The 13,040-nt window shown below is 36.2% G+C and overlaps 1 protein-coding gene across 14 annotated transcripts in view; it reads left to right on the top strand.

Annotated features, from left to right (window-relative positions):
• Window positions 1–13,040, top strand: part of STAU2 (staufen double-stranded RNA binding protein 2) — a 363,048-nt gene that overhangs the window by 271,144 nt on the left and 78,864 nt on the right. For 3 of the 14 annotated variants that reach the window (XM_077167011.1, XM_077167012.1, XM_077167010.1), the window contains exon 13: window positions 1,008–1,087. The exons of the other annotated variants lie outside the window; for them this stretch is intronic. In XM_077167011.1, coding sequence (XP_077023126.1) covers window positions 1,008–1,058 — 51 coding nt within the window. In that variant the 3' untranslated portion in view covers window positions 1,059–1,087. The remainder of the gene's footprint in view (window positions 1–1,007; window positions 1,088–13,040) is intronic. 14 annotated transcript variants of the gene reach the window in all.

Here is a 13,040-nt window from a genome sequence, read left to right as displayed (position 1 = left end):
GGGTTTCCAGTAATCATTTGTTAATTGATAGGGAGTTATTGTGTTGTTCCTAAAAGCACACCAAACTGGTGGTCATAAAATCTTGAGTTTCAAGAATTAAGCATGGCACAAATTATCTGTAGCAACTTGGGTGGATTCTACCACCTCCTTAGGGCTCTGTTTCCTAGAATGTTAAATGCAAAATCCACTCCAATACTAACATTCTATGATTCCATAACTGATTGTTATGGAACAACATAACTGGATTCCATAACTGATCATACCTAGTTCAATGCTTCTTATTCTGGTTAAGTGAACTCAATAATACAATCATAGCATGTTGGTCTGGAAAGCAGCTTAGAGAGCTCTGCAGTGCTTCTCAGGTTTTTACACTGGAGTATGCCTTTCCTGAAGAAGAGGGATCTACAGTGGGGATCTGAGGAACATGATAGTTTACAAAGAGTATTATGTTTCCTTGTATAAAACTATAATTTAGTTTTATGTGAACTACTAAGAGCACGTGAAAATGTTAGAAAAAGTTCCTTCCCTCATGGGGCTTACAGCCTAGAAATTTTACCCTTTTGAACTTTTGGCAAGAAGTATAAGTACCTCTGTATATATCTCCAGATCCACTCATTGCAAAACAAATGGCAAGAGCAGCATTTGATATTCACCCTACAAAGGTCTCTCCTTGGCTGAGCAGAGATATGAAAGGATGTGTCCGTGCACCTGAGAAGAGCACCTCCACCATTAGCAGAAATGAGTGTTGCTTATAAAAGAACACAGGATTGGGAATGGAGACTGGGATCAAACCCAGCTTTGTCATGAAATAACTGTGGGACCTTGTCTGTTCACCTTTTTGGAACTTGACTTCTTCATGTATAAAATGGGGGATCTGTGGGCATGGGTGTTAGGCTTGTTTGTGTGCCAAGGTACTCAAAGTCCAGGGCTACTGTTAGCCCATAATAGTGCCTTTACAAATTAGAAAAAGACTTCCCTTTCTCAAAGCATCTTACTGCATCCAATAGAAAATCATAACAGAAAAACCTGCCCAGCTGTCCATAGTGGTCTTATACTGAGATATCTGGAATATCAGTTTTACTCACTGGTAAGTAAATAAAAACATTTTTATATGAAAGCTAATATAGCTATGTTATAGATGACAGATTTACATGAAATTTTTAAATGAAGACAAAAGAGGCTCAGAAAATGTATAGATAATGGTTAAATAGATGAATGAATGAATGAGTGAATGAATGAAGCCATGACAGGCCTCAGAGGTACAAAGTGGGATAACGGTGTGATCAGTGCTCCTCCTTTGTACTTGGATAATTGGGTCTACTGAGTAAAGGAAACACAGAGCAAACCTCTACTCCATACCCTCTCACTTGTCTATATGATGTTGCCATTACTCGCTCCTCATCTAAGTGAGGAATTTTCCACCAAACCAAGAGCATAACTTGATCTCATAAGATGGACCACTAAATGCTTTTTCACCCATTAATTTGTAAATACTAGTAAATAGAAAAGCATTTTAAAGCAGGAAAAATTAACAATCATTAAAAAAAAATCCATTCTTAATTCATTTGCGCCAATGCATTTAAACAAATGGAATAAGTATTTTGAGGAAACAAAAATGTGTAAAAAAAAAAAATAGAGGAGAATTTTCTTACAAAACTGAATGAGATGATTAGCTCGGTAGAAAATAAAGGTAAAAAATGGAAAAGTTCTCCAGTCTTAGTTTTAGAAATTTGACTTTGGAACCCATATTATCCAGTGCATTCACTTATTGTATTAGCAAGTATAAGGGCAGGGACTGTTAAGTCCCCTATCAAAGATCAATACAGAGGCAAAACGGTTAGGGGAACGATTCAATAACATCTTTGTGCTGATGACATCTAAATGTATGGAAGATTTTAGTCTCCACTTCTCCCTGCCAAACCTTCCCTCCCTCATCTTTTCCTCTTCCTCATCTAGTAAATGACACTACCCTCCACCCTGTTGCTCAGGCCAAGCCTTTGTAGCCATCCTTGACACTTCTTTCTTGCTCACATGCTACCTGCAGTACCAGAATCTCTCCGCAGAATATATCTCTACTGTAACCACTTTCCACTATCTCCACTAGTTTGTCACCATCATTTTTAACCCAGAGGATTATAGTAGCCTCTAAACTATCCTCCCCTTTTCTACTCCATTCCAGGATGGTCTATCTTCCACACAATAAATAAAATGGTTAATCACATCACATTACTCAAGTACTTAAAACCTTCCTATGCCTTTCCATCACATTTATTATAAAATCCAAAATTTTTGTTATTGCACACAAGTCCTGTTATGATTTGGCCCATGGCTACCTCTCCAGTTTCTCCTCTTGACTCACTGTGTTCTAGTCTCAGGCCTCTTTTTCGTTTCAGCAATGCCAGTTGCATTATGTTAGGTGAAAAAAAAACTTAATAGGCTACATACTGTGTCATTCCATTTATATGACATTCTGAAAAAGGCAAAAACTACAGAGCTCAAAACAGATCAGTGATTGCTGGTTTTGGGACTGGGGGCATGAGATAATTTTGGGGGTGATGAAAATGTCTCTATCACCATTGGGATGGTGATAACACAGCTGTATACATGTGTCACACAGAACTGTACACTTTTTACTGTGTATAGATTATATCTCATTAAACCTAACTTTTTTTTAAAAAGCCACATTCATTCTATTATCCATTACTCATTTGGTGTATTAACCCCCCAAGAAAATGTGGGAGGATGAAATACCCCTTTCCTTCCTGGTATGCTGTGGATATCCCTATATATCTTGGGATATACTAAATTCAAATCATTATACCTCCAAATGCCAATAGCTAGTTAAAGACTGCTTTAGACATCCTGGAATAATTATTAGTCTCCAAAAAATGGTCTAAGCCCACCCCTGTCTGACTTCAGGGAAAGAGTCCGAAGGCCAGAGTTTCTCATTTGGGAAGTATGAATTCTTGCCTAGACGATGGTTAGGCTGGCATTTTCCTGGAAGTCCCCGTGGTGTCTGGGTGAGAATGTTCTTTAAGTGTTTGCCTTATTCATTACCATAATGCCTGTGGTATTATAAATTTACATTAGTTTAAAATGCTTAGTTATCCAGAAAACAAACATAGGTTAAATTTCCAGATTTTAATTTGTTCAGAAATATTTGTTGACAGTGAACAGTTATATGAGGAGTACTCTAGATACTGGAGCATATAGTGGAAGTGTTGGTCCTCATTGAGCTGATAATCCTGCAAAACTTAAAATTTATAGGCCATCTGTAGTTTAATGAAGTGTGATTATCCCTATTCATAAGTTGATTTTAAAGAAATAAATTTATTTTGCAAGATTGAGCTAATGAGGATTTTGCTCAAGATTTTTTTAAGATATCTTATTAGGAAAATCAATTTATGTTTTATAAATGCATAATCCTTAGTAGTGCTACAGAAAGGGTTTTGGAATCTTCTAGGTTGGTATAACTCACCAAACATTCTTTCTTTTCTCCCCCTGACCTGTAATACCCATTCTACACCTGTCTTTATCACTTTTATATGTAACAGAGTACTACTTCCTCTCTATCTCTTTGGATGGACATCAGTCACCTTCTAGTTGCAGCTCCAAAGTCATAAACTTTCCTTGCTCTCTTTATACTTCCCTTTCACTCATTCAGACTGCATACATCATTAATCTCACTAAGATTGAGGAGGCCTAGAGAGTAAGTTAGTAAAATAATAGAACTATAATGTCTAGTTATAGTTTTATCTCCCTACATTATGTTGTTCAGGTTTGTTCTAGAACTCACTTGCTTCATGTAAATAAAAGAATGAATTAATAAGCCAACTAACTAACCAAGTACTAATTAGCCAGTGAAGTATGACATGGGTATTAGTACTTTCTGTCATCAAACTTCTATTTAGAACAAAGCGAGATTATCATAAATGACAGTGCAAATGTAGGACATTACTTGGACTCAGAATCAACTACTCTAGAAGGGGAAAGAAATGGAAACTAAATTTATTATGTGTTTACCATGTACAGATATTATACTATGCTCTAAATACATAATTTTGCTCACTCCTCGCAATAAATCCCTGAAGTATAAACTGTAGCATTTGTATCCTTGCTTTATTTGTTTTTTACATTGCTTTTAAGAGTTTATGCCCAGATTAGCAAACCCAACGAGTATTCTTTGACTAGGATTTGAGTCAGTCCTCTCAATGAACAACCATTAAGTGACAAGAATTTATAGATCTAAGGGTATTGTTTACTTTAGATTAATTAAATTCTGCTCATAGGTAATTTTTTTATTAAAAGTTTCTTTGCCTAAGTAATTATGCCATAAGATCTTATACCTGTTAAGTACTTTAAAGCTAAAATAGAGAAGGTCTGCACCCATATTATCTAAATATATATTCTCACAGTAGTCATATATTGATTGATTGTAGCCTATGTACAGTACTAGACAATCTTAAATGAGAGTACCTGTGATCCTTTGCTCATGAGGTAGTTATAGTCTGATAGAATATTTCAGGGTGCTTTTGGCTAAAAGAAACAGAAAAGCTGACTCATACTGGCTTAAATAATAAGGAAACTTATCACACATAACAGAAAGTTCAGAGGAAGGGTGAGCTCCTGGGTTGGTTGATTTAGCCACTCAGTTGTATCAACAAGGACTCAGGTCATTCCCATTTCTTAGCTCTGCTATCCTCTGTTTCATATTGTGGCTCATGGAAATTGACCACAATCATTCTCTGTGTCATGTGCGGTGCATCCACATCCAAAAGAAAAGAACTCCAGCCATCTTCCCCCGCATACTGGCTGAAGAAAAGAGATCGCTTCTAGTTAAATGCTTGAGATAAAATGGTTGGGGAGGATGCCACCACTAGGGCTACTACATGAGGGGCTAAAGGCCACATGTGTAATTTAAATTAAAAAAATAAAACAAATTAATTTTAATGCACCATATCTAAAACATTTCAACATAAAATCAACATTAAAAATTTTAATGAGCTATCTTTTACTTTTTCATACCAAGTCTTTGAAATACAGTGTGTGTTTTACACTTATAACATCTCATTTTGGACTAGCCACATTTCAAGTGCTCAGTAGCCACGTGTCATATTTAACTTAAGTCTCTGGGATGAGCATTAGGATTTGATCCAGCCTGTGTCTCCAGTCTCATCCTTCACCATTCACTCTGCACCTAACTTATAACATTCTTGATGCTCTGACAGTACTGAGGTAGCTCATCTCAGGTTTTCTTGTAACTGTGCTTTGCATGTGCTATTCCCTCTGCCTGGCTTATTCTCTCTTGCTTAAAAGGGAAACCTTAATCATTGTATCCATCCAGCCAAGGTGTCCCTGTAGTGAATAAGCATAACCTTGACCTACAGAGAGTTAAAACTCCCTCCTTTGTTCTCTATACTTTTTACATTATGCTATTGTTACACTTATCAAACTGTTTTCCTATTATCGATTTCTGTGTTGGCCCCCTTGAGGTCCAGGGCAGCAACATCTTCACCTGAGTATTGTTTGCCTCTGTTCTGACACTGAAGAGGCGCTCAATATAGGATTATAGGATGAAATTAAATTGGATTTCTAAGATAATTAGCATGACTTGGATTTTTTAGAATTCTGTTGGTAGAATTCATGAGAGAAATAGAATACGGCTCATGTGCTTTCTCTTGTGATCACTCTAAACACATCCTCAGTGATAGGATCTGATACTTCCAAACACTGACCTCAGAACATTCACAGACTCTGACTGTCCTTGGGACTGCATCATATATCTCTGTTATTTCTTTTGTTGATCTTTTTGTAATTTTAATTTCTCTAACCCATCATAAATATGAGCACTTCCTTTTCAGTTCCCTGATTACATTCTTCAAGTTCAGGGGGTGTCTTCTGATTCTAGCATTCTGCAATATGGTATTTACTGAATAATGTAACTCATGACTACATTCTTCAGAATCTAAAGAGGTGTGAAATTCATAGGTTTGAGCAACAATTACCTAAAACAAATTAAACTTTTTTTAATAGAAAAGATATCAGGAGGGGTAAGGGGTATGGGATATATGGGTTTTTCCTTTTTTCTTTTTATTTCATTTCCTGGAGTGATGCATATATTCTAAAAATGATCATGGTAATGAATACACAACTGTGTGATGATCAAAAAACATACTTAAGTTACATTGCATAATAATATACTCATGTCTTCATTCTAGAGGTAATTGCAATAGAGCTCTGGAATTCTTTATATTACGTAGATTCAGTTTATATTTTGAATTTTCGCTCTTTTGTTCACTTTACATATCCAGCCACAATGCTGGATGCCATGACGTGTGGAGAGAGAAGGCATGGTCACTGCCATTGGCAGCTTCTAGTAGGTCCTCAGCTGCCAAAATTCAAAACATAACTTGATTTTTTTGGTTTATTTTTTATGAAATAGGGTGCTAAAAAGATGTATTTAAAAAGTCATGTCAATTGTCAATTTTATGTTCATTTTAGGAAGTGCTTTCATATTTGTTGATTTCAGATGTTTTCTCTTGCCTTTACAGAAACAGTTTGCCTAACTTCAGACTAGAAGGAAGAAACATTAGGCTTTCACTTTTAAATTTTGTATCAAATATTCCTTAAACATGGACATTCATAGTTCATTCTCTTTACGAAAGAGCCAGTTTCTTGGAACTATTGCCCATATTTTAGCAAAATTAGATTTGATTGTGAATTTTAGATTTATTTGCTTTTCAGTAGATACTAATCTCAGTTCCTAAGGAAGTAAGCTTTCTTCATCAGTATTCATCAGAACATTGAAAAAAAAGTTTGCCTGTAGCAAAGGTTATTTTTGTCTCCTTACTGAAACCCCATTTAGAAACACTTCATAGTTGGACTTTTGTTCTTAAAGTAAAAGAAATATTCTGTTGTTTCCATAGTGATCTTTCATTTATTTCATTTCAGATGTATAAGTGGTTTCCAGAACCAACAGTGAGTTATAGGGAAAGATAGTGATTATTGAAGATTAAATGTTATGTATTTTAAAACTGACTCAATTTCATTTATGCTTATTACAGCAAAACCACATTTCTAAGAGGTTACATATATCCAGAGATACTATGCACACAAGTGACTTATTAACTTGAGCCATAAAGTAATTTTGGACTGTAGTCAAACCCCACGAATTTACTGATTGCTTTCTTTTCTCCACTTCTTTTCCCAAACGATGAATAATAGCTATTTTAATCAGCAGAAAGTGTAAAAGTTTTGGTTTTAAAAAAATGGACTTTTCCCCAGCTACACTAAAAAGACTTTGAGGATGGATATTTAATCGGTACATCAGTTTACCTCTAACTTGGTGTTTCACAACACATTATCTCTCTGAAGAAAATTTCATGTTCATCCCCATTCCTATAGGAGACAAATTAAAGTATAAATAGAATTCAAAAGTGTTTTCTAGATTTTTTAGCAAGGTTTTTTCACTTTGGAACCCATATGCATTCTCCATATCAGAGGTTCTTTATTTTTTTTAAAAATCCGATATGCTAATTCTTTATGTCCCCTCTGAATTCAAAGTTGTAGAAATTTGTTTCTACTATTCTGTATGTCTATATATTTGATACTGATTTGAAGATAGTTGGGGAAAATTCTAAAATCCTTTGTGAGTTAACAATTCACATTAATGAATCATAACTAGATATATTATTAAACCAGTAAATACTATGTGTGTGATTGGCTAAATGGACGTGTGGAAAACTGTTGCCTATATAGACTTTTTAGAAGTGGTGATCAATGGAATATAGTTCCCTTGGCCACAGGTTTGAGAGCATTATTGCCCGCTGGAGGTCAGTTTTACAACCTAAGAAGTATTAGCTTCCTCGTAAACTCAAATTATGGTGTTGGGTATGATTTATTGCACTGTTTAAAAGTTTAAAACAGTAACCTTCTCTTCCTTAGTAGTACACCTTCAGTTGACTAATGCCTTTCTCCATTTCCAAAATTCCTTTTTAGATAAACCAGTTACTGGTTATTTTTCAAGCATGAAATTGAAAATTTTATTCTTTCATTAATGATGGTTATTTGACCTGCTCTCTTTGTTTCTAAGTTGGCAGTTGATGTCTTTTCAGAGCAGATACTTTTTATATTCCCTTTAATTAATTGGCTTCTTTTATATCTTCTGATGGAAGGAATTTGATTCTGATGGAAGGAATTTAAAGGCATTTTTTTAACCGCCCCCCCCCCCAATTTTACACCTGTGAAATTAAATAACAAGGGCAAGGCAATGTTAAAAATGTCTTCTAGTACTGTTCCTAGGTAGTACAGTGATGTGCTACCAGCAAACTCAGCCAGGATCACTACTGTTGGGTTAGAAGTATTCCCACTCTCCCATATTACATATTACATTTCTCACTCTAAAAGACTGATGCTGATAGCTGGTGTTCTAACTTCACCTGCAGAGACAAGTCATGCTTTCATATAGATTCCTGCCATAGTAGGGAGCATATCAGAAATGTTTCAATTTAGGAAGAAATTTGCTGGGCTGTGAGAGTCCCTTTGTAGCTGATACATTCCATCTTCCTAGATTGCTGGGATCCTTACATAGAAATTTCTTTCTATCTGTTTGACTGATCTTACTCCCTTACCTTGAACTCTGACTCCTGGCTACTTATCTAGGATCTGCCGTGTTAGTTTGTCTTGGCCTACCGGTACTCTTTGCTCTCTGATCTTGTACTGCTTAACTGGCCCTCGACGGTGGCTTCTGAGAATTTGCTATTCTTGTCCATACCTAGCATTTCTCAGATTCATTGTTCTCGTATTGCTCCCCAACTCTAGCACTGCCCATAGTTGACAGAATTCTACTTTGCAGATGCTGTGTTTTATAATCATTATAAAATTCAGAGACTATCAATTTATTTGTTGACAGAATTGATATTCAGTCTTTGTCCATTTATATGGCCACACCAGTTGTTAAAATGTTTAAATACTTCATACCACTTGGTAAATAGCTGCTGCCCCATATATCATCCTCTGGCATCATGGCCTCATGTCCAGGAACCTGCTTTGTTGTCCAGTCTTAATGATCGGTACCCATGCCACACTATTATGAAATATTTTTAATATTGCCCTGATTTCCAAGATGTATGTAAGAGTTAAGTTCTTTAAGAAGATTTACTTTATAATCTGTTAGTGACTAGCTCAAACAAACAAACACATAAGAATAGATGACTACTGGGCAGGCCATGTAGGCTCACTGGCAGAGTTCTCGCCTGCCGTGATGGAGACCCGGGTTCCATTCTTGGTGCCTGCCCATGTAAAAAAAAAAAGAGAGAGAGAGAGAGAGGACTTCCAAAAGTGGTAATTTTTCTTTAAAGATTTTTGAAATCTGTAGGAAAGCAAGAAGTATTTCAGTTTATTCATTCACAGTCATGTACCAAGCTCCAGCTGTATCGCAACCATTAGACTGGATGCTAAGTAGTAACATAATAAGAAAAGCCCTCAAACTGAATTAAACATTGGAGAAACAACAAAACATATACAGAAAACAACTGAGGGCCAATTGCAAAGCAATAAGATATATATATTATTGAAAGGTTTTAGTATATAGGAATGATCAAGAGCAGCAGAATTCACCTGATTCAGCTTCTTTTTAGGATTTGGTCCAGAAACTGGAAGAGAAATCATAAGGGCATTCCAGATAGAAGAAACAGCATGAGAGAAGAAAGAAACATAGAATTGGAAAGAAATGTGGGCATGATGCGGGAGTGGGGGGGGACGACATTCAACTTGGTGGAAACTCCAGGAATTAATGAGGTTGCATGAGATCAAGAGGTAGTAAAGAGTCATTCTTCAGTCAGAGGAAGGAATATGATTATTCTGTTGTCTGTAAGATCGTTCGGGTAACCAGATACAGGACTGACTTATAGTAATTCAGGAATGGGTGCTGGTTGCCTTGATTGGTCTGAAAATGAAAATGCAAGGAAACAGCATCTCTCCCAGAGAGACATTGCAGAAAAAGAATCAGCAGGCCTTGGTGACCAGCTGTGTATGGAAGAAAGAAAAAGAGCAATTAAAAATAGCTTTAAAGGCAGACTACCCGTATGGTAGAATGAAAGCTCGGCAAATTCTCCCCCCAGAAAGCAACAATAAAACTGGACAAAATTCTCAAAAACAGTGATTTCAGTATTCTGAAAATTGACCAAAGGTATACAGAAAATTGAGATGCATTTATTCATAGAAAAACCACTGAACTGCAGTTAAGGAAAGCACAGGTGTGTGGTGTTTCTGCCTTGGGCTCCCCCAACTCCAGCTCAGTCAACGCGGTGTTTCAAGGACAAAGAAAGTCATGAGAACCAGCAATTTCACTTGAAGAGAGACCTAGCTTGATTTTAAGTAAAATGTGAAAAATCCTATGTCCAGTGGCATTGTGAATAACAGTAAACATCTTGGTAGCAAAATAGAAATAGCTAATGGCTCAGTGACTCTGAGGTTAAAGTCTTGGCTGGAGTCAGGAGTGGACCAGCAGACTAGCCAGAAACTTAACAGGAAGATCTGGGAAACAACACAGTGATAATAGGCCTTGATAAACTCACAGCATGTTCCTTGCTGAACAAAAGGAACACATGCAGGAGAGACCACAGAGGATCTGAGCAATCTACTTGATTTCTGTTTACAATCAAGCTGCATTATCAGGTTAGCAGCATAAGAATAGATCAGTGGAATAGAGTCCCAGAAGTAAACGTTTATATTTATGTTCAGTTTTCTACAGTGATGCAAATGAAATTCAATGGAGAATGTTTCAGTTTGCCAAAACTACCAGAATGCAATATACCAGAAATGGGTTGACTTTCACAATGGAGATTTATTAGTTTACAGATTTACGGTTCTAAGGCCATGAAAAATGTCCAAATTAAGGCAGCAACAGGATGATACCTTCTCTGAAGAAAGGCCACTGGTATTGGAACACCTCTGTCACATGGGAAGACACATATATGTTTTTTGTATATGCTTCTGGGCTTTTTCTATTTTTTTATCCTCTCATAAAGGACTCCAGTAAAAGGATTAGGACCCACCTTGAGTGAGCTGGGTCACATCTTCATTGAAATAACCTAACCTAAAGATCCCACCCACAATAGGCCCGCACCCACGGGAATGGATTAAAGAGACATGGCCTTTTCTGGGGTACATAACATTTCTAAACCAACATAGAGTAAGGTAGAGTTTTTTTTTTAAATGAAACTGGGACAATTAGATATCCTTATAAAAATTATTAATTTAGACCCTTACCTCCTATCTTATACAAAAATTTAACTCAAAAAGGGTAATAAATGTAAGTGTAAAACCCCAAACTGAAACTTCTGAAGGAACACGTGGGAGAAAATTTCCGTCATCTTGGGTTAGTCAGAGTACCCAGATATAATACAAAAAAACATGATTCATAAAAGAAGAAATTGATAAATTAACTTCGTCAAAATTAATACTTTCATGTTTCTAAATATACCATTAAGAAAATGAAAAGCTACTGACTAGAAAAAAATATTTACAAATTATGTAGCTGATAAATGGCTTGTATCTAGGTTTTATAAAGAACTGAATGCATTAATAAGGCAACCCAATTAAAATCAACTGACATGAGTAGACATTTCACTAAAGAAAATATATGACTGGTGCAGTTCACTAAAGAAAATATATGACTGACATATAAGCACCTGAAAAGATGCCCAACTTGATTATCTATCAGAGAAATGCAAAGTAAAGCTACAGTAATCCCAGTTCACATCTGCTAAGGTGGCTTTACTTTACAAAGGCAGGCAGTAATGCATGTTGGTGAGGACATGGAGAAACTGAAACCTCATGGATTGCTGGTAGGACTGTAAAGTTGTACATCTACTTTGGAAAATGGTTTGGTGATTTCTTAAAAATTAGTCATAATTTACCATAAGAACCAGCAATTCCTTCCTAGGTATCAAGAAAAAATTAATACATGTTCACACAAAGGCTTGTATCTTAATATTCATAGCAGCATTATTCATAATAGCCAAAAAGTGGAAACCGTTTGAATATCCACTGACTGGTGAATGGTTAAACATCATGTGGTATATCCATACAATGAAATACAATTCAGCAATAAAAAGGAATGAAGTATTGATACATGCTGTAACATGGATGAACCTCAAAAATATGTAATGTGAAAGAGGCCAGACACAAGGGACAACATAATTGTAAGATTCCTTTTATATGAAGTTTTCAGAAAAGGCAAATTATCTATAGAGACAGAAAGCAGCTCAGTGGTTGACTTGGGCTGGGAATGGGAGCAGGGATTAACTGCAAATGGACACTGGGAAATTTTTGCACTGATGGAAATGTTCTAAGATAGATTGTGTTATTGCTCAAAAACTTTATAAATTTACTAAAATTACAATGGGTGAATTTTATGGCACATAAATTATGCCTTAATAAAGCTGTTTAAAAATATCTTAAACTTCAGAGACCATTTGTGATAATGGAAATTTTAGTAAGCAATAATTTACTTGTGTTAGGAACCGCAAAGGACTCTGAAGCACAGTCTCCATGGCAGGGGGTTGGGGATGGGATTGTTAAAATTTGGAGAAAGGTAGAGTGGAAAAACATGTCATCGTGGGTTTCTAGGTCCATGACTTCCACATCTGCTTGGTGTTCAGCCCTCTTAATACTTGCATGTATCACAAGCCTAAGAACTTGAGTTGGGGCACTTCTTCCAACCCCTGTTGCCTCTTATTTCCAGTTATCTTAGCTTTAGCTTTGTCACTTGCCTCAAATTTCTCATGTTCCTGACCTGAATTCCTGTTAATTATTTAACCTAACACTTGACCATCATGTTTCCTACAACCCAGCCCAATAAACTGACCCTGACTTTGGATTATTCCCCTTTCTTAATTTGTTTCATCAATTTTTACAAACACAAAATCTGTTCTGCCATTTTTTTAATCCCAGGTTGCACTCTAGCTCTGATTAGTCTTGCTCCATGGCTTAAAAGGAAAGCCTCTTCTTTGATTCTTTTGGAGGATGGTGACTTA

The sequence above is a fragment of the Tamandua tetradactyla genome, chromosome 6, assembly GCF_023851605.1.
Source record: "Tamandua tetradactyla isolate mTamTet1 chromosome 6, mTamTet1.pri, whole genome shotgun sequence".
NCBI classification, from domain to species: domain Eukaryota; kingdom Metazoa; phylum Chordata; class Mammalia; order Pilosa; family Myrmecophagidae; genus Tamandua; species Tamandua tetradactyla.
Note: the sequence above shows the minus strand (reverse complement) of the source record. Positions and strands in the feature narration are given on the sequence as shown.